Source organism: Heloderma suspectum, chromosome 4 (assembly GCF_057233095.1).
Source record: "Heloderma suspectum isolate Gila_16-S chromosome 4, 16-S_ref, whole genome shotgun sequence".
Taxonomy (NCBI): domain Eukaryota; kingdom Metazoa; phylum Chordata; class Lepidosauria; order Squamata; family Helodermatidae; genus Heloderma; species Heloderma suspectum.
In genome coordinates this window covers 185338861-185366193 of record NC_139461.1, presented here as the reverse complement: position 1 = coordinate 185366193, position 27333 = coordinate 185338861, and the positions used below count along the sequence as shown (strand labels likewise).

Below are 27333 nucleotides of genomic sequence, written 5' to 3'. Positions count from 1 at the left end.
AGGTTCATCCTCACTGGTGGCAGCCTGTAAGGAATTATTTTCCTTGTGAACCCACATAAAAGGGGGTCCACCAAGAGGAAAAGTTATTGCCCCTCCTGGTCTTGTAACAGCCCCGTTTTTCTGGATGCTGTACCTTTTGCTGATCTAGCCCTCCATTTTCCATGGCTTCTATGTCAAGAATAAGATGTCATAATAAACTATGGATATGAAACCATGAATAAACATTAGAGCAGCAAAAGATGCTCTAGTCCTCCATATTCCATGGCTTCTGTCTCAAGAATCTTATTCTTGAGAGAAACCATAGAGTAAGATAGGCTAGATCAGCCCACTCTCTGAACAGAGAAAGGAAAGACTATGTCATGCAAGACTATGATGAAGATACCCTCTCCCAGTGGTGCTGTTAAGCTTAGGGAAAAGCGTAATAGCTGTGTGTAGGTGGGTGGTATCTTTAGATTATGGGGTGGAAGTGAAGGGGGAAACCGTGTGTGTGTGTGAGAGAGAGAGAGAGACACGGAGACAGTGAGTGGGAGGAGACTATGTTGTATGTGTGCATGCAAAAAGGTTACTCACCCCTAACCTAACAGAAGGACTGTCAGGCACGGAATCAGGTTCAGACATGTGTCAGATAAATGTGCCCTATGCAAGCGTAATTATCCCAATTTCTTACTTTGTTAGAAGGATGCTCTCACAGAAGAAATGACAGCTGAAAGAAAAAGGCACAGTATTTAATCTGGTTGGTTAAGTGTTCAATAAAGTGAGCAGTTATTCATGCACAATAGTGTGGTTCCTGCCACCTGTGATTTTTACAATTCCCGGTACAAAAAATAATATTAAAAGGAACAGCTATTTATTTCATCAAATAAAAAGTTTGTAATTAACTGATCAACTAAACATTGGAGAGCTACTCTTCATACACTTGGACTAGTCTGCTGAACTCTCCAGCTGTGGGTTTCTTAAAGCTGGATTTTTATAATTGTTTAGTGCATTCTCAAAGGTGGATGGAAGTTAAAATTTGCATTGATTGTGTTTATGAACTAGGAATGGTATTCAGGAGTCTTATTCCCTACTGAAAGATTGTTTGTTTTGTTTATTGCAGCACAGATGTAGGTACACACAGTTCTATTTAAGGAGTAAACTTTAACGCTGGAAGCAAGTATGGGGCTTGCTGTATAAATGATTAACTCAATTTCCTTCAGGAATTGAGTAAATCAGCAGAATTGGGAAAATACAAATCTACCAGGGAGCACTCAGGATGGGATATGTAGGCTGGATTTTTCCATTTATATTGGCTGCATCAGGAACACTTCTTGCAGAAGGTAAAAGCACTGAATCCTCTTCGTTCTGTATGTTTTAAAAATGGGTATACTCTATAAAATGTGCTTTCACTTCAGTTGTGGAGATGGTTGATTCAAGTGTGAATGTTACAGTTAACATGTCTTATTTAGCACATTATTTAACACAGGGCAATTCATCGCTGATACTCACAGTTGTCATGAAGACTCTTAAGTGATTTGTACATTCAAGATGCTAAAATGTGTAGCTTTATGGAAGGAAGATCCATGGTTAAATGTATTACAGCAGGGGTCCCCAACCCCTGGGCCACACGGTCCGTGGCCTGTTAGGAACTGGGCTGTTCAGCAGGAGGTGAGCGGTGGGCGAGCGTCCCTGTTTTTCAAGTAATAGGCTACGTAAATCTTTACGTAGCCTATTACTGCAAAGAACAGGGACGCAAATGGCGTCGGCTATGCCTGATGCCATTTGCGTCCGCAGTCCGGGTGCAGCGGGTGGACAGCAGTGGACGGACCTAGACCAGCCGCCGCCAGGTAGGTTCTGTCCCAGGGGGATTTCGGGGGGTGGTGGGGGGTGGGGTAGTAATAATAATAGAAATAAAGTACAGAATAAATGTAATGCGCTTACATTTAACCCCCCCCTCCCCCCGGTCCGTGGAAAAATTGTCTTCCACGAAACTGGTCCCTGGTGGCAAAAAGGTTGGGGACCGCTGTATTACAGGATCCTTTCCCTTTTGAATACTTCCTTTTCTGCAGCATTTTGTAGAAAGGGCCTCTAAGAAATGCACGATACCATGTGTATTGGTATCCAGTCCAATGCACTGCAGAGCCTAATATAGGCTTGTAAATGTTTTATAGTCTGATGTAGGTAAGAATTACTATAAATTGCCTCCAGGTCATCAGGCAGGCAAGCTTTTGTAAATTGGTAGGGGTGTGCGTGTATTAATTTCAGGCTACAGATACGCTGCAATTGACAAATGTAGACTAGTAACTCTTGATCCTATTTTAATTCCTTCAGTAGAAGATGGTGGCATATTTTAAAGCTGCAAAATCCCTAGCGTATGCAATATCCCTGGGCATTTTATCGTTTTAGTCTTTTAGCTCTGTTTTAAATCTGCTACTATATTTTAAATCTCTGCATTGTTGCTAGGTTTTATTCTCGTTGTACCTTTACACTGTAGTTTTAAACTTTTATATTTTATATTGTGCTTTATGCTGTATTTTTGGTTTTAATTTTTGTGAACCGCCCAGAGAGCTTCGGCTATTGGGTGGTATAGAAATGTAATCAGTCAATCAATCAATCAATAGTGTAATGAAGATTGCCTCTCCTCCAGAAGCATATTGTTCCTTTTTAATATTTCCCTTTGGTCAAACAGAGTTAGCAAGATGTCTGTTTCTATCTCTTTTAAAGCAAGTTAATTATTGAAATCTTTAAAGCTGTTTAAGTGTTTGAAAATTTGTGTGCTACTCCAATTTATTTATTTATTACATTTCTAAGTTAAAGGGCTTGTTTTTAAATCAGGCATGGAAGTAGGTGAAAGGTAAGTTGACAATGCATATAGATCTACTGGTCTACAAACTTAATAAGAAGACGATGATCTCTTGCAGGGAAGGCAACCTGGTGCCCTCAATGTTTTAAAGTACAACACCTATCAGCCTCAATCCACATGGCCAATGGTCATGGATTATGGGAGTTGTAGTCTGAAACACCTGAAGGGCCCTAGGTCACTTACCTCTGAATATAATTTTCTCAGATATGATACTGCTGGGAAATGGCTGTATAGCTAAACTTAAATATATACCACAATGGTATGTGACATTTCATGATTTAAAATTTCATATTTTATGAAATATGAAACAGGGATATTTTTTTAATGAAATTTAGAACAGAGATTTTGGTGGGTGCCATATTGTCAGTCTTAATTTGGCTACTGAGCAATACAAAATTGCAACAGTGTGTGCATGCTTGTACATATTTTTCACACATGTGCAAGTACATATGTTCTTGTGCATCTGCTTTCCCGCAACCATATTCCATACACTTCCATATACATTAGAACAAAGTCTTTCAGCACCTTAAAGACTTGGCATAAGACTAACATTTTCTCCCCTAGGAAGACATGAACGTAATTCTTTAGAAAAACTGGAGCTGTGACCAAAGATGCTTCAAAACCAACTCCCAGATTACATGACCCATGGAAGTGACCAGAGTTAGATTGAAATTAAGTGGGTTTGCATGTACATCAATATAGGACTGTGGCATCGAGTAATGACTGACTTGAAAATGTGAAATGTCATAGGTCACACAGCCCAGAGTATTATAACTTGTCACATCAAACACAATGCTGTTCAATGGATGCAGTTCAATGGATGCAGTTCGTATGCAGTTGCCAATCATCAAGTGATGCATGTGCAAGCATGTACAAATCTCCCATGGCAATTTTGCAATTGCCAGATGAAAAAAATAATAAATCAGGCCATTTACTCCCATCAGTCTGAATGTTCCCTGCTATAGATGGTTCTTTTGATTCTGGTGTCTAAGGGTAAGATCCTGTACACTGAAGGGAACAGGGATATTTTTAGCATTTAAAAAGATGTAAGGATTTACATGCTGATGGACTGAGAAGTTTTGATGGATTCTCAGCATTGGCTTTTAAGTTCAACACAGTGGAATTAGATGAAATATGAGCACAAATTCCTCTACTTAAAAGCTCTGGGGAAACAATTTGAGAACTTCAGTCACAGAGAAGTCATGAAAATAGAAAATCTATTGAGTTAAGTAAGTATTTTAAGTACTTCATTGAAAGAAGCCCAACAATTTTGTTCGGACTGTATGTAATTCAAGGGACAAATAGGATATATCAAATTAATGTGTTTGGGTGCTGAAAATGTACTAGAATACATGCAGATTTGTGTGTCTTATGGAGTTATCCAAAGGTTTGAAGTTATTGGATGCAAGTAACTCAAATCATCCATCAGGTAATATGGATTAGATTAGAATTTGATAGTTTGAAAAGGTTGCTGCATCATGTACAAAATGTGTCAGATATAGTTCAGTTGCTGAATGTTTAATTGCTGCAAAAATTGCCCTTGCTGGGTATTGAGGGGAAAAAACTTCTGTTAGAATGGTTATTTAAACTTTAGCATTAGAAATTGCACCTACTGATAAAACTGAGATGATGTATAGATGAAATGGACAATTTATACAATCTGTATTTTTTTTCTAAATTGCAGCCGTTTATTTTGTATTAGAATAATTTGGGGCAGGGAGACTTATATTTCTATATTTAGAGGAAGGTGAGCAGTATCTTTAATATTATTAATAATAATAATAATATATTTTTTTTAAGAGTGATGTAGTACCAGATTGAGTTGTATTGGGGTTGTGGAGTCTTGTTTCTTTGAGTTTTCAAGACCAGATCTTTATCAGAGATGTGTTAGAGGTCAACACAATCATCCATCAAAGGGTTGCCTGTGCATGCAGCTGCTGTTAATACATGCTGGAAAGCTCATCTAGTACCTGTTAAACTAGATAGGTATGTCTGGTGATGATACCCAAACAAAGCTGGCAGTTGAACACCACAGACTGACTAGAGCTGGATTTGTGTGACGCAATTGATGATGCTTTCTAGCAGACCATTGAGCTATTAGAATTCACTTAAATCTGGTTCTAATAATAAATAAACTTCAAAAATATTACTTCTGTTAACCGCATTGTTGTAGGACTTGGGTTACCCAGAAGTCTTCTCACAGGTGTAGGCCCCCAGGCCTGTAAGCAAGCTAACAGTAGTTTTAGAGACACTTAGAGATCCATAATGCTCTCTGCTTTTGTTCATTATTAGTTACAATTCCTTGCAGTTGGGGCTCTTGGCCCATAAAATGTAGTGCCCCCTCAGCACATTCCATGCCATTGAGCTCTGGTACCGTTTATCTTATCAGAGCCTAGGATGTGCCTGAGAGTGAAGCTATGTTTATCCTAAGCAGTAGTGTAGTGGCAAATTCAGAAGTGCAGGGACCCTTCATGACAGTCACAAGCCACACCCCCTTCTAAGATTATATAACCTTGTAAGATATACAACTGGGATCCAAAAGTAGTGCAGCTGAGAGTAAGGCAGTGGTATTTCAATTGGATGTCTGAGGAAAAAATGCAGGTGTGTTAAAATCGTTTTCACTCACTCACTCACACACAAACATTTTAAGTTTTCAAAATATGATACTCTATGGAAGCTTCACCCTCTCAACTCAGCCGTCATGGACAGATGCCTTCTCATATAAACAACCCCCTTGCACATTCCCTTAGCGCCCCAACATTACCCATTAGCCTTCCCTAAGCTCCTTCATTTTATCTCTCCCTCCAACAGAAATGTCCACACACCCAGCTGGATTGAACTACACACACACACACACACACAGTGGTGTAGTGGTAAATGTGGAAATGCAGGAGCTCATTGTGACAGTCTCCAAGGGCAGTCCAAAAATTTCAGGCAGCTGTGTCGATCCATATCAACAGACCAGTTCTAGGAGTTTTCATCTCCACCAGGAGCATGTCTTTGGTAAAGCAAATAGGTCTTAATTGCCCATTCCGGATGAAGTCATCCCAAATACTTTGCATTCCAACATGGAACAATATATTGTTGCTTGGAAAATTTCCTCCACAGCTACAGTGAGGATTGCAGCTAAGCTCAGAGGGAACAGGGAATTCTGAGGGGGGTGGCAGCTGACATCAGAGTCCCTGCTAATAAAAAAAGTGCCAGGGCTGCGTCCCTGTGAGCCCTGCCTCCACTACACCACTGATCTTAAGCTACAGGTGCCTATGTTGTATGAAAAACTATGGAAGTCTTGCTTTTGCCAAATAAGCACTACTAGACTATTCTGGGAAAGTTGTAGATAAACTCTGTTAATGCTTGAACCTGTCATATTATCTCACTACTATGCCTGAACAACATGTATGATATAAAAGTCTTTGTGTAGCGCAGCTCTTTGTTCAGAGCTTTTCCTGATCCAACCATTGGGTATGCTTGTGTGCTGTAAGTACGCAATAAACATCTTGTAAGCAAACCTGGATCTGACTTACCACTTTCTCGGCACCTCTAAACCTTGGAAGCCGGGGCATACAATTGGTGCAGTGAGCAGGGTGCCAAGGGAGTTGCTATGTTCAGGTTCAAAGGGAAGGAGGATGCGGTTGTCGGTGTGCAAAACCGACTCCCAGCCTGGCTATGGGGCTGTCACAAAACAATTGGCGGTCCTAAGTGGACCGGTTCCATGGCCAGAGGTGGAGAAGGACTGCACACCAGTGGCTATGGTGACTGCGTTAGAGTCTCTGCAGCTGGGAAAGTGGTCAGCTAAGGAGAAGCAGAGTGCAGGAACTCTGGCATGGCTTTTTCTGACAGCATTGACAGCTGTTGGGCAAAAGGAGTTAAGAGTCGAAAGAAAAAGCAGAAAAGCTCAAAGACGAGATAGGGAAGGAACAAGATCTGAGGCTGTTAACTAGAGAAACATTGCAGGACACCCTGGCCTCCAACGAGGCATGGGAGCATAAGGCTGAAGAATTAGCTGTTAGGTCTATACGCCAAACCCAGAAGAAGTGCCCAAAGCATGCCAAAGCATGCAACATCATCACCTCGCCTGATGGGGATGAAATCCCTAGGAAAGACCCGGGTGATGAGGATGAGGAACAGGATGAAGGTGAAGAATCAGCACCCAGGGCACAGGCTAGACCCCTCTTAGAGCGGAAAGCGCACCAGAGGACAGTCCCAGGGCAAAATGAAGCAGAGAAACCACGTTGAGGAGCTCAGTCATGGTAATAGTGTTTAGCTTTGGACTATTCTGGAATTACATAGAGCCTATAGCTACTGTCCATCAGCTATATGATTTCTGAACCGTGTAACCATTAAGCTTTTGCTGTGGAATTCCCTGCAATAAAGAAATCTCACTGATTTGGGTGTCCGGAGTCAGCTTGCCTGAGCGCGTGTGCTGGGGGGATCGAGAGACCTGACAGCATAGCATGTTCCTAGCCAAACCAAAAATGCCAAACCACGCTCCTGCAAGCTGCAACAAATCCTGTAAGCTGGGAGACCCAACCTGATTTAGAAAAAGAAGGTAATCGTAATAGCTGTCTTCAAAAACGTCGAGACCTGAATAGCTGGCTGGCTGACGCTGTAAGTTATGTTACAACTTCAACGAACCCCCTTTTGCCTGGAAGACTGTTTTCCTTTTTGAGACCCCAGCAGAAAAAGGCTGATCTGAGTCATTCGTCATATGCCTGTGTGCTACAAGTACTCAATAAAAATCTCCTTGTAAGTAAATCCAGATCTGACTTAATCACTTTCTCAGCTCCTGTAAATCTTGGAAGCCCACGGCTGGGGCATACAACAGGTTGCTAAAGGAATGAGTTGTGTGTACACTTGGGGTTCTACTCCCACTACTTAGACTTTTTAAAATCACTTATGCATCTTTTGAATAATGATCGACATAAATGTATAGCCTATTCCCATATACATATGAATGCTCACAAGGTGTTAAAATATGTATTCTTATCCAATAAAATGTGACCACAAAGGACCACACGAAATTAAGTCAATATGTTTTCCTCCCTATTTAAGTGCTTAAAAAAAAATAATGTAAACTAAAAGATTACATCCTACAATGTTTTAAGTAGTACATGTGATTATATATTTCTGCTCACTCTATTCCAGTATACTATGACCCTCTATTTTTAAAAACAGGTTCCTGATGCTATTCAATAGAGTCTTTTGGTGTGCCTTCTACTAGCGAAATAATTCAGAAAGCCTAGGTACTTCTAACTTCAGAAAAATCCCATATATATGCAGCACAGGTAAATTATGAGGAGTAAGCAGCCACCTACCACCAAAAGCCTTCTGAAACAGCTAAATTTTCACAGATGAAGAAATATTGTGATGGGGGTCAGATGGGCTTCTCTGGGGAGCGTAATCCAAAGCACTGATGCTGTGACTGAAAAGGGCCTGTTTTCTGGTGGCTGCCTGCCAAGCTTCAGGTTATTCCTGGTTGCCCACTGCCCTGGCTTAAGATACTTGAATGGAATTCAGTTTGAGTTGTTTCTTGAAGTGTGCTTGTATGCTGTATAAATATCTCCTACTGAACATTAATACATTTGTTCTAGACAAGCTTTGTGACTTGCCCAACATAGAAAATGGAAGAATTGCCCCATATTACTATAGTTTTAGAGACTATTACTTTCCAATGAAGAAAGGCCAAAAGGTTTCGTATTCCTGTTTGGCTGGCTATACGACAGAAACTGGGAGTCCAGATGCAAGAATAAACTGCACGACGAGAGGCTGGACACCGGTCCCAAAATGTTACAGTAAGTCAGTGTCATTGTCTTTCATAGGCTAACCGATTTCAAGATGCAAAACTATATAGTAAAACAATCTGTTAATGTGGATCCTCCATTTTATGTAGAAAAAAAGATATGTGGTCAGAGCAACCCTACCGTTTGTGGAGAGCTCCGATGTCGGAGCCTCCGACAAATCCAAAAGCCCTGCTGGTGTGAGCCCAGCAGGGTGGAGGAGAGGGAAGAGCAGCATTCCCGTTCCCTTCCTTCTCTGGGCTATTTTGTATTTTACAAATTGCATCTAGTTGAAACCAACGGCCGGTGTAGATCAGCAGTCAATTTGATGGCGGGTCTGGCAATTTTTTATTTTTTAAATTGCTTTCCAACAACCTAGAAAACACAAAAAATATGGTATTATTTCAAAAGTCAGATCCGGTTTCAACCTGAGAGATTATATTGGCCGGTCACAAATATAAGCTCAATAAACTTCTGTATTGAGTATAGTTTCTGCATGCACCAGCAACACGCAACCTCATATAAGGGTTTTATATGTGATCCAATGCATGCATGGCATTTCAGTGCAAGCAAACTTTTCACACTGCTGTCAAGGGGGAGGGGCACTAACAAATCTGAAGCTTCCACATCTGCACAGGATCTTTTGGTTAGGATGAAGTGAGAGGCCAACTGTAGTACTTATTACTACAAAGAAGGACTCCCAGGAGTTTTAAGATAAAATCAAAACACTTAAGAGAGCTGTCTAAGACACTAGATACTGTCTAGATGGCCATAGGATTTTTCAGTTTTTGGAAACCAAGGACATCCAACCTCAGTTTCCAGAAACCATGCTCCCCACCCCTCTCCCGTCCCCTTGTAGCCAGTGCAGTTCTCTCTGTGCTGCTGCCATCTCCATGCTTGTAAATACAGAACAGAGGCATCTGAAAGGGGGCAGTCCCAGGGGTGGGGAAGAGACCTCAGAAGCCGCTTTAGACTGCTTCCTATTTGGTCTCTGGACCACTTCCCCAAAGCCATGACTAGATGTGCGTCTAGCCACAAATACAGGGTGGCTGGAGTGCGGAGGAGCGGAACCCCTCCGTGCTCCGCCCAACCTGCATTGGATAGGCATCAGCCTCAGTTCTCAATAGGATTGTGCCCTTAAAGTAGGAAAGAAATGAAGAGATGTGTGCAAAGATAAAAAAGAGTTAGATAAAAAGAGTTATACAGCTTCATTGCACTTGATCACCTGTTCTCCTATACTGCCTCTTACGTGCATGTATGAGCCTTTCTACATGAAGCTTTTATTTTGCGCTCATCATTGCTCACTGACAGTAGTTTGCAGGTCTTTTACATGACACCATCATGTAATGCTCTGCAACCATTATCTTGGTGTTTTTCCTAATGAGGAAAGCCTGGTATTACTTAGAAATGCGGAATGTGAGTCTTGTGTAATTGTGCAATTCCACTATACCACAGTGCCATCTTGTGGTTCTATAATAACACCTATAGAAAGGCAGAGAAAGAAAACCCTGGAAAAAAGCATGTGCAAAGGAGCCAATCTTACTCCTGCAAAGTATCTGGAAGCAGAAGCCTCAGTAAAGGTGCAGGATAAAAGTCTCATGTAGAAATGCCCTATATATCTAGCATGATGCATCTTGTTAATCCATGCACTCTGCTTGTGGCACCATATCATCCTAGAAATTGCAGGTTTATCAAGCTGTGTGCATGTTAATGTGTAGAGTGGTGCCTCCTTGAGGCAGGGAATTGGACTAGGTGTCTCCCATGCGCCTTCCATTGTAAGCATGTAGATGTGTTAACAACGGAATAACAAAACATTTTCCCATCTTTTTATTCATCCCATACCTAATATTTAGAGAAGTGTGCCAGACCTCCCTTGGATCATGGTGTTTTCTCTGATATGAAACTGTCCTACACAATATGGGAGAGCCTGCAGTACAGTTGCGATTCAGGCTATCAGAATCCTGAAGGCAGCAGGGATAAAACGATACAGTGTCTTCAAGATGGATGGTCCGCTCTGGTACGGTGTATGGAAACAACTGCTACGGCTTTAGGTAAACCCCTGCCCCCAACAAGTTGTTCAAATGGTTCAAGACAAGGTTCTCACTGGTGCTGGGGCACTTTGAATGTATTTGGTGATCGTTTGACAGAGGTAATTTCTATGGCTATTTCTAGTGAATTTGAGAGTGTGTGTGTGGCGGGGGGAGAAAGAGAGAGATGTCTTAGAAATAAGACTTTTGGAAACAAAATTATCAAGAAAATGTCCTAATTTTCTTGGGAAAAATTCCATCTACATTCTTACATCCTTTCACAATTAGAGATTCACAGGTTTTAGAAAAACTGTATGGTATTCAATTCAGCAAGTTAGTCATTAACCATCTTTGCCGGAAAACGTATCAGCAAAACGTATGAAATAGTTTTATATCTGTTTCCTAACTAGAATGTTGAAAACCTGGGCATTTCAAAACCTGACATTTCAGATCCAAATTGTGTCTTTGTTCTAATAAAATTGCCACCTGGAAGAGGTTCACCAAAAGTTGGATCCAGAATCTCTTCTGTGGATGAAAGGGCTCTGATCATGAAAGGTGTGTCTGCCTGATATTCAAGGATCACCATGGACCACAGCTCACCCCATTCAACAGCCCCCCCCCCCAACCCTCAGTGTAGCAATTTCAGGGGGCTGGAGGGGCTGCTGTGGAGAGGAAGAGGTTGGGAATTCTGCTTCTGCCAGCCCAGTTGACTGGGCCTAAATCTGGATCAAATTATCTTTATTTTCTTTGACATACACTTGCCAACCTATTTGTACTGGAAAAGAGGCTAAAGGCGCAATTCTATATATGTCTAATCAAAAGTAAGTTCTATTGAGCCAAATGGGACTTATTCCCAGATACATGGATATAAGATTCCAGCATTAGGATTTACTTCTGTGTAAACATGTATAGTAGGGGTGCACAACCTTTATGGCCCTGAGAGACACATGTATGCTGTCTTGGGCTGCATGCATGTGTGTGCATGTGCACACACACACACAAGCCATCCTAATACTGACCACTCTTTACTTGCTGCTAACAGCAGCAGGGAAAAATCAGTCTGTATGAGTGTCTCTGGGGAAGGGAGTGGAAAGTACAGGCAGCAGGAAAATCAGTGGGGTGGGGAAATTCAGTGGCAGTGGGGGTGGGCACAGGTTGTACACCACTGATATAGTTCCACAACTTGTGCCCACAGTGTACAGTTCTGGTCACCACACCTAAAAGAAGATATTGTAGAGCTGGGAAAAGTGCAGAAAAGGGCAACCAAAATGATCCAAGGGTCCAGAGCATCTCCCCTTCGAGGGAAGGTTACCACAGTTGGGATTGTTTAGCTTGGAAAAGAGGAGGGTAAGGGGAGACATGATAGAAGTGTACAAAATTATGCATGGTGTGGAGAATGTGGATTGGGAGACATTTTTCTCCCTCTATCAAAATACTAGAACCCGGGGTCATCCCATGAAGCTGATTGGTGGGAGATTCAGGACAGATACAAGGAAGGACTTCTTCACGCAGCACAAAGTTAAACTATGGAATTTGCTAACACAGGATGTGGTGATGGCCACCAATTTGGATGGCTTTAAAAGGGACTTAGACAAATTCCTGGAGGAGTAGGCTATCAATGGCTACTAGTCCTGATGGCTATGTGCTACCTCCAGTACCAGAGGCAGTGAGCCTATGTACAGTTGCTGGGGAACCTGGGTGGGAGGGTTGTATTGTGCTCATGTCCTGCTTGTCGTTTCCTGGTCGACAGCTGGTTGCTACTGTGTGAACAGAATGCTGGACTAGATGGACCCTTGGTCTGATCCAAATGGCTCTTATGTTCTTATGATATATAGGGTGCACTTTAGGCTGAAATCCTGTATGCACGTACTTGGAAGTAAGTCCCATTTAACTCAATGGAAGATCTGTGTAGATTGCTCTGTTGGATGGGTTTAACATAGAGTACAGTTAAAATGGGGGATAATTTAGGGGGTCACAATTACGTCTGGGCATATGGTAGGCTTGTTAAATAGGCAGCCTGCTAAACAGTGTGAGCTTGTTTTGTTTGTAAGGGGCCTCAGTCTTGGAATACTGGCAACCAGACCATCCTAGCAAGCCATCTTATTGTCTGTGCCACTGTGCTAGCTTGCCAGAGGAGGGAGCTCCTGTCCTTCTCTGGGCTGCACTTCAGTGGAACTCATGCTACACACCAGCAAGTGAGAGTGCAACATCAAGCTTGTAGTATCTCTGCTGGAAATGGGGCACTGAAAGTCGGGTTTTTGCTCCCTATTGGTGGCTTTGCCAAAGGCAATATCTTCCTGGTCCTACATTCTATAAAGGATTGATAAGATGGGTCTGTAGGGACAGCCATCTTTGATCCCCCCAGGAATGCTTGGTTGTTTATTTGGTCAGTTGCTTCCGACTGTTCGTGACTTCATGCACCAGCCCACGCCAGAGCTTCCTGTCGGCTGTTGCCACCCCTAGCTCCCCCAAGGTCGAGTCCGTCACCTCCAGAATATCATCCATCCATCTTGCCCTTGGTCGGCCCCTCTTCCTTTTGCCTTTCCCTAGCATCATCAGCATCTTCTCCAGGGTATTCTGTCTTCTCATGATGTGGCCAAAGTACTTCAGTTTTGCCTTTAATATCATTCCCTCAAGTGAGCAGTCTGGCTTTATTTCCTGGAGGATGGACTGGTTTGATCTTCTGGCAGTCCAAGGCACTCTCAGAATTTTCCTCCAGCACCACAATTCAAAAGCATCTATCTTCCTTCGCTCAGCCTTCCTTATGGTCCAGCTCTCACAGCCATAGGTTACTACAGGGAATACCGTTGCTTGAACTATGTGGACCTTTGTTGTCAGTGTGATGTCTCTGCTCTTAACTATTTTATCAAGATTTGTCATTGCTGTCCTCCCAAGAAGTAAACGTCTTCTGATTTCCTGGCTGCAGTCAACATCTGCAGTAATCTTTGCGCCTAGAAAGACAAAGTCTGTCACTGCCTCCACGTTTTCTCCCTCTATTTGCCAGTTATCAATCAAGCTGGCTGCCATAATCTTGGCTTTTTTGAGGTTTAACTGCAACCCAGCTTTTGCACTTTCTTCTTTCACCTTCGTCAGAAGGTTCCTCAGCTCCTCCTTGGTTTCAGCCATCAAAGAGGTATCATCTGCATATCGGAGATTGTTAATGTTTCTTCCAGCGATTTTAACTCCAGCCTTGGCTTCATCAAGCCCAGCACGTCGCATGATGTGTTCTGTGTACAGGTTGAATAGGTAGGGTGAGAATATACAACCCTGCCATACTCCTTTCCCAATCTTAAACCAGTCCGTTGTTCCGTTGTCTGTTCTTACCGTTGCTACTTGGTCGTTATACAGATTCCGCAGGAGACAGACAAGATGACTTGGTATCCGCATCCTACCAAGAACTTGCCACAATGTGTGATGATCCACACAGTCAAAGGCTTTAGAATAGTCAATAAAACAGAAATGGATGTTTTTCTGAAACTCCCTGGCTTTCTCCATTATCCAGCGGATATTGGCAATTTGTCTCTAGTTCCTCTGCCTTTTCAAAACCCAGGTTGTACATCTGGCAATTCTTGTTCCATGAATTGCTGGAGTCTACCTTGCAAGATCTTGAGCATTACCTTACTGGCATGTGAAAGAAGTGCCACTGTTGGATAGTTTGAACATTCTTTGGTGCTTCCCTTTTTTGGTTTGGAAAACCAAAAGATATTAAAAGATATTAAAAGATATTAAAAGATATAAGTTGATCTTTTCCAATCTGTTGGCCATTCTTGTGTTTTCCAAATTTGCTGGCATATGGCATGCATCACCTTGACAGCATCATCTTGCAAGATTTTAAACAGTTCAGCTGGGATACCGTCATCTCCTGCTGCCTTGTTGTTAGCAATGCTTCTGAAGGCCCATTCAACCTCACTCTTCAGGATGTCTGGCTCTAGCTCACTGACCACACCGTCAAATCTATCCCCGATATTATTATCCTTCCTATACAGATCTTCCATCTTTTCTTGCCACCTTTTCTTGATCTCTTCTGCTTCTGTTAGGTCCTTGCCATCTTTGTTTTTCATCATACCCATTTTTGCCTGGAATTTACCTCCGATGTTTCTAATTTTCTGGAAGAAGTCTCTTGTCCTTCCTATTCTATTATCTTCTTCTGCTTCCGCGCATTGCTTGTTTAAAAATAATTCCTTATCTCTTCTGGCTAACCTCTGGAATTTTGCATTTAATTAGGCATATCTCCCCCTATCACTGTTGCCTTTTGCTTTCCTTCTTTCTTGGGCTGCTTCCAGTGTCTCAGCAGACAGCCATCTTGCCTTCTTGGTTTTCTTTTTCTTTGGGACTTTTTTCTTGCTGCCTCCTGAACAATGTTGTGAACTTCTGTCCATAGTTCTTCCGGGACCCTATCTACTAAATGTAGTCCCTTAAATCTATTCTTCACCTCCACTGCATATTCATGAGGAATATTAGTGAGCTCATATCTACCTGATCTGTGGGTTTTCCCTATTCTCTTTAGTCTGATTCTAAATTGTGCAATAAGAAGTTCGTGATCTGAACTACAATCAGCTCCAGGTCTTGTTTTTACCAACTGCATAGATGTCCGCCACCTTTGGCTACAAAGGATGTAGTCAATCTGATTTCGGTGTCGACCGTCTGGTGAAGTCCATGTATAAAGTCGTCTCTTAGGTTGTTGGAAGAGAGTGTTTGTTATGCCCAGTGAGTTGTCTTGGCAAAATTCTATCAGCCTATGTCCTGCTTCATTTTGTTCTCCCAGACCATGCTTGCCTGTAATTCCAGGTGTCGTTTGACTACCCACCTTAGCATTCCAGTCTCCTGTAATGAATATATATATATATATATATATATATTGGCATACTATCCAGTAGGTGCTGCAGATCCTCATAGAACTGATCTACTTCTGCTTCTTCAGCATCTGTGGTTGGGGCGTATATTTGGATCACTGTGATGTTAAATGTCTTACCCTGAATTCGAATTGAGATCATTCTGTCATTTTTTGGATTGTATCCAAGCACTGCTTTAGCCACTTTATCATTAATTATGAAGGCTACTCCATTTCTTCTGTGGTCCTCTTGTCCACAGTAGTAGATCTGGTGGTCATTTGATGTGAAGTGGCCCATTCCAGTCCATTTCAGTTCACTGGCACCCAAAATGTCTATATTTATTCTTGACATCTCTCCAATAACCACATCCAATTTGCCCTGGCTCATAGATCTTACATTTCAGGTTCCTATGGTGTGTTGATCTTTAGAACATCGGATTCGTCCTTCACCACCAGTGCCATCAGCTGCTAGCCATCCTTTTGGCTTTGGGCTAGCTGCGTCATCACATCTAGGGCTAGTTGAACTTATCCTCTGTTCCTCCCCAGTAGCGTTTTGACCATCTTCCGACCTGGGAGTCCCATATTCCTATGGTATACTGACATATCTCTGGTTGTACTGATCCATTTAGTTTTCATGGCAAGAATACTGGGGTGGGTTGCCGTTTCCTTCCCCAGGGATTGTATTTAGTCTGACCTCTCTGCCATGACCTTCCCGTCTTGGGTGTCCCTTCACGGTTTAGTTCATGACGTCATTGAGGTGCTCAAGCTCCAGCACCACGACAAGGTAACGATCTCCTTTGCTGAAGAGGAGTGCTACACCACCACATAGCATCATTCATAGGGATTGACGAATCAGTCTATTTCTGGTCTGTGTTGCATGTCACATGTGTCTGTTCTGCCCAATTTCTGCATTATTCTGTGGGAGGGGGGAAGTTGAAGCATGAAAATTTGCATTTATATTTATTTATTTAATTTATTTATTACATTTATATCTTGCCATTTTTCCTCTTTAAGGAACTCAAGGGGGTGTACATAATCCTCCTCCTCTCCATTTTAGCCTCACAACAACAACCCTGTGAGGTAGGTTGGGCTGAGAGTCTGTGACTGGCCCAGAGTCACCCAGTGAGCTTCCATGGCCGAGTGGGGACTAGAACCCAGATCTCCCGACTCCTAGTCCAACACTCTCGCCACTACACCACACTGGCTTTATTTCTATATGCAGTTTTTGAGCTGAGAACTGAATTGCAAAATTCATAGAAGGACACAGTCTGAAGGATTACAGTCTGTTCTCTTAAAAATGCAGACAACTGAACCCCCGCACCCCGCCAACATCACTAGTCATTCATGTGGAGCCTTCTGGCCCTATTTTCAAAGGAGACAGTATCTTGCCAGGCCACTGCTTGGTGCAGTAGCTTGGCTTTTCTTTTAAGCTAAAAAAAGAGAAGAAAAGTGAAAACCTTTCAGCCACCCCATCAAATGTAAGTACACCCCCACCTGAAAGCAATGTGGCTTTTGCTCATGCCCTGAAAGTTGGTGATATTTCCCCACCACCACCACGCACCCCACCCTTGTTGAGGGACAAATGGTCCTGCAAAGATAGAGACAGCTATCTTTGCCCAGCTTTGCCCTAAATTCTGCCCAGCTGTGTACTGGAGCTACCTGTTCAGCAGCTGTCAGGTGACAACAAAGAACCAATAGGACTGCATCTGATCTTATAAAGCCTCAAACTGAAGACAGGCTCTTCAGTCTGAGAGCAACTTGTTGCTTGCAGAAAGTCGAAGCTCATCTGACTGTGCAATAGCTGCCTTGTTTGTCTGCATGCTCAGCATGGTTTGGTTTGGTTTGCCTCCAGATTATTCAGGGCCTCAATGCTCACTGAACAGTAAAAAAAAAAAAAAAAGGAACAAAAACATCACATGTATTTTTTGTACATTTGCCACTGTTTGCTGTTCTTCCTCCCTCCCTTCCCTCTTCCCAATGCCACTTCTTGTTTTTAAGACACGTGTTCAGCACCAGACCTGCTCCATGGCCACTACCATACAGCCCAAAGAGTGTTCAACCTGAATGAAAAACTGAAATATGAATGCGATGATGGATATGTTACAGCTGGAGGCAACGAAACGGAGGAAGTGCTATGTCGTCCTCAAGGCTGGCCCCTTATTCCAAAGTGCACTAGTACGTGGACTCACACGGTCTTCGACTCTTTTCGACTCCTTTGCCTTGACCAAATTTGCATTAGTTGAAGCACTGATAATTTCTCAAAATTGGAAAATGGGACGTTTGCTTGCTTTCATTCTTGTATTGCGTTTCTTCTTAGAATTTGAATGTTCATTACAAAGTCCTATAGAACATGGAGGTGTCCATCCCAGGAAGGGAAGTTATGATGAAGGTGATGTGGCCCAGTTTTTCTGCTTGGAAGGTTATTCCTTAAAAGGACCGGAGTTAATTCAGTGCTATTACTTTGGCTGGTACCCAGAACCTCCAGTATGTGAAGGTAGTTCTTTTACACTCTTTATGAAGTTGGGACTGGGGGATTTCTCTGTCCTCTCCAGCAAACCCAAACTCTCCCCATCAACCTCTCTTTCCTTTAAAAATCTCTTTGCCCATCTCCACATAACACCAGTACCATGGACTGTGTAGTGCAACTCTGCATACGTTGCAGAACGATGTGGGAAGCGTAAGTGACATCAACTATCAGCTGAAGAAGAGAAATTGAATGCTTACTTTTTGTATGTAGCACGTTTGTTCATTCTCTATTTCTCTAAACTATTTTTTTCTTCTGAAAGATGCTGTTTGTGTGTTTTTTTAACTTCCTGCTATTTGGAGTTACGTGAGTGCTGTTTTGATCCCCTCTCTCAATTTTTGTGTGGGAGGGGGGTAGAGGTAGGGATGTGTTTGATTTTTTTTTTTTTAATGAACACAATTTAAACCAGATACTATTATGAAGCATGCTCTTTTATAAGCTGGTTTACCCTAATATACCTTATGAGAGGTTTTTCACATCGCGCATAGTTTTTTCTATTGGGTGGGAGTTACCCTTACAATATCATCTGGTAAGAGCCTCCAATACCATTGGGTTGGATTCAGAGAAGATTGTGTAGAACCCTGCTTATGCAACAGGGATTCCCTGGCTTCTCCCATGTGCAATACAGCAGTCTGCACCCACAAAAACCATCCTGAGGATCGATGGATCCTTCAGGAATGGCATGGGATGGGGCACAGGGGAGTGTGGAATGGGGAAATCAGAGGAATTTGGCAGGGATGCCTTATCCAAGCAGCAGTGCTTTTCCACTTGCAGAAGACATTTCTGGATCCAAGCCATTATCCAGAGCCCAAATTTACTGTAGCACTGGCCTTTCTAAAGGATCGTATCATGAAGATGGATGTAATCCAACCAAAATTGGGTGTCTTTCTCCCTTCTTTTTACCAGAAAGAAGAAACAAGTGTCCTCCTCCACCTCAGCCTCCTAATGCCAAACAGCTAAGCAATTTAAGAACATACCATCATGGAGACATAATTCATTTGAAGTGCGAGCCCACTTTTCAAATCAGAGGATCTGATGAAATCCGGTGTGAGAATGGCAAGTGGACTTTGCCTCCCAAATGCACTGGTTAGTTGCATCAAAAAAACCTGAACTTTCTTTTTTTTAGAATACTGTATTGTTGGAAACTGAAGATTCTGATTATATTGCTGGTAGTGTTTATTTCATTTATATAAAAAAATAGATTCAAAAAACAAAACAAAACAAACTCTAAACCTGGGATTAAAAGAGGCTTAAATGTTGGAATATCATCAATTAGCATTTTCGACATTTTAATATAGTTAAATACATGCATTTTCTCCCAAAATACATAAATGCATATTTTGATATGTTGAACTACCAAGAACGTTGTCGCAACATTCAGAGAAGTATAAAACATGGTGGATAGCTAAGTTCTGATCTGCATGTTAGTCAAGAGATCCGGATCAGATCATTTCATATAAGAATTTGGAAAGATCAAATCCCTCATGTCCCTAAACATGGGAATTCTTGCTTTTCCAGAAAGGGAGGCAGGAGGAGGTTGACTAGTATCATTGTATCTTGGGACTTCGTTGTGGCGAGTTCTGAATTTTTTCCAAGCCATCTCATACAGCCTTGCGTTCAGCAAGATGAAAAGGACGGAGGCTTGTAAAGATGCAAAAGAAAATTGAAGTTGAGGGTGCTGGTTGTATGATTATTTGGCAAATTACATGGGCATCACTGGAATAATCTGTTTTCTTCTGTTTTCTGTTTCCATCAGTCCTTCCTCATGTCCCAGATGTGGAAAGGGTGACAAGCACAGGTGTTCCTCACAACCTAGAAACTGCTAGGAACTGCAGTTCCCCTCCTGTAGTTAAAAATGGTTTGATTACTAGTATAGTTGATCCATTGTTGACAAGCTACAAAACTGGTTCTTTAGTGCAATACAGATGTCTCTCCTTTCATCTGATGAAAGGACCTAACACAGTTCACTGTGTCCAGGGAAACTGGACAGAGCCACCAATTTGTTTAGGTAAGTCTTGGAGAAAACAAATGAATCACATAAATTATAATATAGAAATTGGAGGGCCCTATGGCAGAATGAGTCTGGTAATGATATAACCTTAATACAAATGGTGAATCTCTAGGTCAGAGGTGGGCAATTTGTGGCCTTCCAGATATTTTGACCTACAACTCCCACCATCCCTCACCATTGATTATGCTGGCTAGGGCTGATGAGAGGTACAGGCCAAAACACCTGGAGGTCCACAAGTTGTCCACTTTTGTTCTAGGTGTTTATCACCTTTTATTGGATATCTTATGAAACCCTTGATTTAATTAGGGATGAATATATCTAGGCCCTAGAATTCCATAGAACAATGCTTCCTCAGAATTTTGGTGACAGATTGTCATGCATATTCAGGCAGTGGGCAGTGGAATCTGGAATAATAATCTCCTTGAGCCTCTGCAGATGCCCCTTGAGTGTGCATTGAGCAAGGACCAAAAGACCTTTGCATGTGCAATGGCTGCAGACGTCATCAGTGTGTATTTCCCAAGGAATTGCACTCTTAGGTGACTGGTCCCATTCATAAATAAATCAAGACAAATCACCTATGTGCCATTTTGGTGCCTTATTATCCTACATAGCAAATTTAGTTTACAGAGAATATTATGCATTATGATCCTATAAAACAACTTACCCTAATCAGTTTTTGAAAGCATAGTTGCTGTTGACCTCCAGGAATTTCTTCCCTGAACAATTTTGACACTGAATGCATGACTGAAGTGTGTTTGGACACACAGTGCAGCCTTCATAACTGACAATCTAATCCTGGTTTATGAGAAATAACAAGTGGTCAAGCTCAGTGAATTTTCTCGTTATGGATGGAGTTGCTGAAATATGAGCAATCTATCAAAATCAGGGACCAGTTGTTTTGGACACCTGTCTATAGTGCTAGCCTTGCAAGGCATGCTCTTTATCCTGATGGCCATGCCACTGTTGATCACCATTGGGCTTGACTGTCTCAATGCATCTGGAGTGGGATACTAGGACAAGAATGCAATCACAATTAACCAGTAATCTCAGGATATTCCCCCCTAACCCTGATCACTATCAACCCTCTGCGTCAGCTAGGTTTCTGTGGTGGGAAATTAATGAATGCCTAATTTTCTAGTCTTTGTGTCTAGCATCAGCCACTTAATTATTGACCTTTGTCCTGCAGAACCATGTTTGATTGATGAAGAAAATGTCAGCAATTACAACATAGAAATGAAATGGAAACTGGAAGAAGAATTATTTTTTTTACATGGTGATGTTATTGAATTCGTGTGTAAACCAGGATATGTTTTGCCACCATCTATCAGAGAATCTCAGCTGTTGGTACAGTGCACTAATGGAGAACTGAGATATCCGAAGTGTATTTCAAAAGGTAAAATACTATCCTTCTTGCAAAAGTTTTATTAGAGTTCTGCCAACATTTCTGATCCAGAGCATTGTTTGAAGGTCTATGATGCAATTCTGTTGTTGAAGCTAAGCAGGTTTGATCCCATAAAGAGATTGCCTGGGAATCCTATGCTAATTGATATGAGCCCTTTGGAAGAAGAATGGGATATAAGTGCAATTACTGTGTTCCATTATAGTGTTGGAGGCTTTAATGGTCATCATGATGACTTCTACCAAGGTTATGTGTATTTAAACTCATTATGCTCTTGCAAGAAAACACAGCTCTTCTTGCCTAGATATATTGCAGTGAACAGATAAGGTGGACATCTAAGTAATTTGAAGCTTTGGTATCTATGGAAAACTATCATAGCTCCATTTTTCTATGCATTTTGTGAAGCTTGTCACTCTTCTCTGGACACAGATGTAAGTCTCTTAGTTGTTGGTATATATAGGAGTATATACATTTTTGATTAGGAAATGCTGGTGGTCTCAAACTAGAGCCAGACTTTAAATTTGATTTGCACAATATTGGGTGTTATTTCTTTTGAATCTTATTTATACCATACTGTTCCTCCAAGGAGCTCAGGATGGCATATAAACCGGGTTATCCCAGTTTATCCTCAAAACACGGTAGGTTGAGTAGAGAGACAGTGACTTCCCCAAAGTGCATCTGTAAATGTCATAGCTGAACAGGTATTTCAGACTAGGTATCACTGGTCTAAGTCTTAATGCTCTATCCATTGTACCATGCTGCCTTTCATTTTTAGCTACAGAGCAGATCGAGAGAGGATTTTTTTCAATGTGAAGTTACTTTTTGGTCAGGCATTTGATCATGTAGAACTTACCATGTGCCCCACTTTTTGAACCTTGACACACAACTGAAGCTAACAGGGGAAAACATTTCAGGATAAAAGGTGGGTCTTGAGCGGCCGCAAAGATTTCACAAACTCCAGTTTCTTAGCTTTTTCACATGTTGTTCACAGCTGCTTCTTTCCTCAATCTGCAGCTATTGCACTATCTTCCTTTTCTTTAAGGAAATGGCCGGGCTTCTTTCTGGGCAATTGTAGTCAATCAAGTTTGACTATGTGATGACACCACAAAGCGAAATTGGAGTGAGGGCAGTACTTTCTGTCCTCATTTTGAAGGGCTGCAGTGCACACCCTCAAATGATCAAAGCAGAGGTTTGGGGTGGGGCTGTCCTGGATTTTTAGGAAATAGCTAATTTTGCTTTATTTGATTTCCTGAGAAGGCTATTAAGAAAATGCTAACCGACCTCTTTTAAAATAATATAAGATATATTATTATGAAATGGAAATGCCAAATGTTTAATGATATATAAGAATTTGAAAATGTAAATAAATAAAAAGTAGTAATTGTGTTAAAGGGAGGATACACAAAGACACAAGTAGGTTCAAAGTGAATTCTGAGCTCTGGCTATTGGGTGGTATAGAAATTAATTAATTAATTAATTAATTCTGCGTAACTGGCATAAAAAAAATAGTTGTCAAGATGACCTGGATGGTATCCAAAGAGAAAACGCTGAGATAAAAGCCTTTCACTTGGACCATAGGGTTATTTGAGTAACGAAGAGGTGTGACTGTGAGACTTCTTTTATTCCAGGTCAAAAGTGTACTGTTTTTTTCTTCTTATTATCAATGAATGTGCAAAAAATATTGTGTAAGGTATGCACATTAAAAAGCTTGATAGACACATCTCTAGAAAAAATTATAGACTTAGGTTTAATTAGAAAATTTTGAGTCAGAAGTTATCTTCTCAAAAGATTCAGAATTGATTGCATCTAACCTAAAAGGTGTGCATGTGAGCCTTTTTTGTATGTTTTATTTTTTTCAGGAATGTTTAGTAACAATGAGATAATTAGGACTGTGAGCTCTAATTCATGAGACAGTAGATAATGTTATGTATGAGGTAATTTCTACACAAAAAGGTATCAATATGTGCTGTTTTTCGAATGCAGGAGCTTCTTATTAGACGTTCATCAGCCCTGTGTACTGTCAGGCAATTGCCTATTCAGAATTGAAAGGGAATTTGGTACTTATGAGATCTCTCCTTTTTAAGCTATTAGGGCTAAAAATCTACAGACATTTGGAAAATTCTATTTCCTGTTAAGCTATTAAGCTCTAAGAATCTTTAGCAAAGCTCTGTTTAACAACAGGGAAAAAAAATCAATGTTATTTTATGCAAGTTATACTTTGATGTGATGTTACAAGTATATTTCTAATAAAATAAAAAATGGATCATTTTTTCCCCCTTACTAACTCTTGTTAGTACAAAACCAAAATTGGATCCACCTAAAACAATTTTTGGTGTATGCTTTGTTTGAAGTGTACTGATCAGCTGTGGGTAGTTTATTGTCAGCCAAAGGCTTCCTAAATGCTGAAACCCTAGTTTGAAAACATTCAGCCAAACCTGTGACAGGGTGAAAGATTTCTGGCAAAATGCACCTGTCCCCGTTTTTGTTCAGTCTTAGTTGCAGTACATTGTTTGCAAATAACTACCTCAGGTTGACTTTCTCTCACCTCTTTTTAACGTATATTTTTCTCATTTTATAGACCCAAATGATAACTGTGGCTCTCCACCTTCCATAGAAAATGGAGTTCTTACGGGATTGTTGACAACAGACTATGCCCATGGTTCATCAGTAGAGTACAGTTGCCATGAATATCACTTTTTGCAAGGGTCTAGAATAGTGTCCTGCTCAAAGGGTCAATGGAGTAGCCCACCAGTTTGCATAGGTACTGTACAGCGTTGCTGATTTTTGAGCATAGTAACAATAAGATACTATTCGAGTTTACTTGATTCATTGTCAGTTGTCTTGGTCTTGTGTTGCTCAGCCAAGAAAACCTGGGATAAGTCAGCAGTATTTGACATTCTTCCAATATAGAAGCCATTATGGAAGGGGGAAGGGCTGTATTTATTTATTATGTAATTGTTTTATTTATATCTCGCCTTTCTGCCAAAAAATGGCACTCAAAGCAGCTGTAGCTCTACCACTGTAGTTCAATGATAGAGCACATATTTTGCATGCAGAAGGTGCCAGGTTCAGTTCCTGGCATCTCCAGGTGTGACTGGGAAAGACTCGTGTCTGAACCCCTGGGGAGCTGCTGCCAGCAGTCGACAATACTAAGCTCATTGGACATGGTCTAAGACAGTTTCCTATGTTCCTAATGCATTCTCAGTCCTTTCTAGAAAATAGTTGGTGCTTTTATATCACAGTAGAGAGGCCTGCGTGTAAAGGTCTGCAACAGCCCCATGTCAAGCCACATGGTAATTAATTGTATGCAAATTTGTTTAATTATGCAGTTTAGAACTGAAAGCATGCATCAGTTTAATTAGAAACTGAACACCCAATTAATGTGATGCATGCTTTCAACATTAATATGCAATTTTCCAAACATGATAGTACAGCACTTCAACCGCTCCCTTATTTTTGTAATACAGTATTAGCTACTATAATTATTTTTGGCAAGTAATTGACCAATTGTCTTCTATTTAATCATCTAACTGAGTAAAAAAAAGAAGCAACAGAAATGAAAGTAAAAAAATATCTTATGCTGCTGTCCTATTAAACTACATGGTATGGTTAGAAAATATTAATTCTACATTTGTTTTCTAAAGAGCCATGCACTTTATCACAAGACGAGATGGTAAACAATAATTTGGATCTGAGATGGAGTTTTGACAACCGGCCTTATTTTCTACATGGAGAATTTGTTGAGTTTATATGCAAAGCATACCATTTTACGCCACCTTCAAGTTCAGGGTCTGATTTTAGAGTACAGTGTCAGAATGGGCAACTGTTGTATCCGCGCTGTATTGAGATGCGAGGGTAAGCCACTACATCATCTGCAAAGTAGGGAGGTTTTCTTCATGTATACTTCAAATGTCAGTACTGGTGAGCTGCCACCAGTTCATTGTTAGTGAACTGCCGTGATGGCATGTTACTCAGCCCCACTCCCAAATCTGCAACATGGGCCTAATCCAGACCATGAGCAGGACCCATAACATTGTCTATTCCAGGGATAGGCAACATGTGGTCCTTCAGATATTTTGGCCTACAAGTCCCACCATCCCTCATCATTGGCTATGCAGCTGGCTAGGGCTGATGCACTACAGATGCATGTCTGGGGAGTCATGTGTTTGCATGCATGAGGAGCATTTGACGTGGGGACTCTTTAAAATATAGCATGTTGGGAAAGTTTAGCCTAGCCTAGAAACCTTCTACCTGAATTTCTAGCTCTTCATTTTGTGGGACCATTTGAACTTGGAGCTGCATTCAAGACATGTGATCTCCCAAGCACCTAACTGAAGTCATAGCTGTGTGGGCAGCAGAATGTGTCCTGTTCAGTGTTCGAACTGGTGCTTATAGACCCTTTGCTTTTAGGCAGCTGAGCAATGCTGCTGCTTTATTATAATCTATGTACCCCAAAGCAAGTTTTGGAGGTGTTGGCTATACTTGGCCAGCTTGTCTCTGCTTTGAATTAAGATTCCATGTATTTTGTTTTTAGGTAAAAGGGAATTGGGGAAAAATGATGCTTGGATGGCTCATCAATCTTTCTGTGTTGCAAGATGGTTACCGATATGAATGTTGGCTCAGATGTTTACGGCCACAAGGCTCTTTAGTCACTTGACACTACTGGGAAAGCTACTGACCTCAGCCTCGAACATCATGTGGAGCTGCTTTTAAAGGGACTATCTCTGCAATCTGTTTGTTGTAATAAAGATTAGCAACAGTGTTCATATGGTCGCGCTTGCATTTTGTTACCTCAAGTTTCATGAAATACCAGACTTCTGAAGTTGCATCTCATTCTCCTTTCCCTTTTCTTAACAGTTATGGGTTCAGCATGGTGTTTTTCACACTTCTAAGAACACTCAACATAAAGCTACAGCTGACTGTCTATTTCTCGTTTTGTGTGCATGTGCATGCAGGGCTGGCCTAAGACATTTTGTGTAGGAGTGAGTCCTATAGCCAGTGATGTAGGACACAAATTTTTTCCATTTCCTAAGTTCATTAGTAAGAATGAATGTATGCCAATTGCAAATACAATATCAGGCAAGACGGGCAGGTTCAAAGTTGTAATTAATGTCTTTCAGGTGATTATCCCTAGCAGGTATGTGTGTGTGAGAGAGAGATATGTTATTGAGATACATATGTATCTCAGAGTGAAATGGAACTAATAAGTAGTGACAGTGAAACTGAAGGTGGCCCAACAACCCGTAGTGGTAGAGAGTAGAAGTCTGTGAAACAGAGGAGTGATTGTCAGCATATCATGCACAGTTCTTTGGGTTGCTAAAATTAATTCGTGTGTCAACAGTTTTCAGTACCTTTGTTTCCCCCCCCTCTTAATATTTGAACAATGCTATTGTCTCTAAATTTTACAAGTGTTCCAATTAAATATTCTATATAATATAACATTTAAATCATTTTTTAAAAATTAATGCTTTAATGGTTTCTTCCAAATATTTCTGGTCAAATACTTGTGGTGTATTGGGACAAAAAAAATAAAATCTACTTTTTAAAGCTTTGTTGTTTACTAAATACAAGTAAAATAAACATGCTAAATTAGATCTTTCTAGGTCATCAGAAAATTTTCCGATGCAAATGACCCTAGATAAATTAACCTAATTTGCATTGGAAAAATTTTCTGATGCAATCTGAAAATTTTCCCATGCAAATGATCCTGTGTAAATTGACTGAATTTGCACTGGAAAATGTTCCAATTCAAAATGTTCTTGAAAACCCACATCACTGTCTACAGATAATAATACATGGAGGAACTGAAGCTCAAAAATCAAGATACAACTATAGATGGCATTAAGTGGTAATATAAGCTCGTGACAATGAAGCAGTATAGAACTGTGGCTGCTTCTCCTATGCACAAGGGAAACGTAAGCACAG

General features: G+C 41.1%; 1 protein-coding gene across 2 annotated transcripts; it reads left to right on the top strand.

Moving 5' to 3' along the window:
* Nucleotides 1-1191: 1191 nt before the first annotated feature.
* F13B (coagulation factor XIII B chain) lies at nt 1192-26958 on the top strand. Of its 2 annotated transcripts, XM_084848202.1 has the most exons (11): nt 1192-1316; nt 8431-8631; nt 10470-10667; nt 17473-17649; nt 17792-17968; nt 18905-19084; nt 19755-20006; nt 21196-21402; nt 23987-24169; nt 25053-25263; nt 25943-26958. In XM_084848202.1, the coding sequence occupies exons 1-11, from the start codon at nt 1253-1255 to the stop codon at nt 25944-25946; spliced, it is 1854 nt and encodes a 617-aa protein (XP_084704328.1). In that variant the 5' UTR covers nt 1192-1252; the 3' UTR covers nt 25947-26958. The 2 variants fall into 2 exon arrangements, with proteins under 2 accessions (XP_084704328.1, XP_084704329.1); XM_084848203.1 differs by lacking the exon at nt 25943-26958 and having other exon boundaries at nt 25053-25267.
* The last annotated feature ends 375 nt before the right edge of the window (nt 26959-27333 follow it).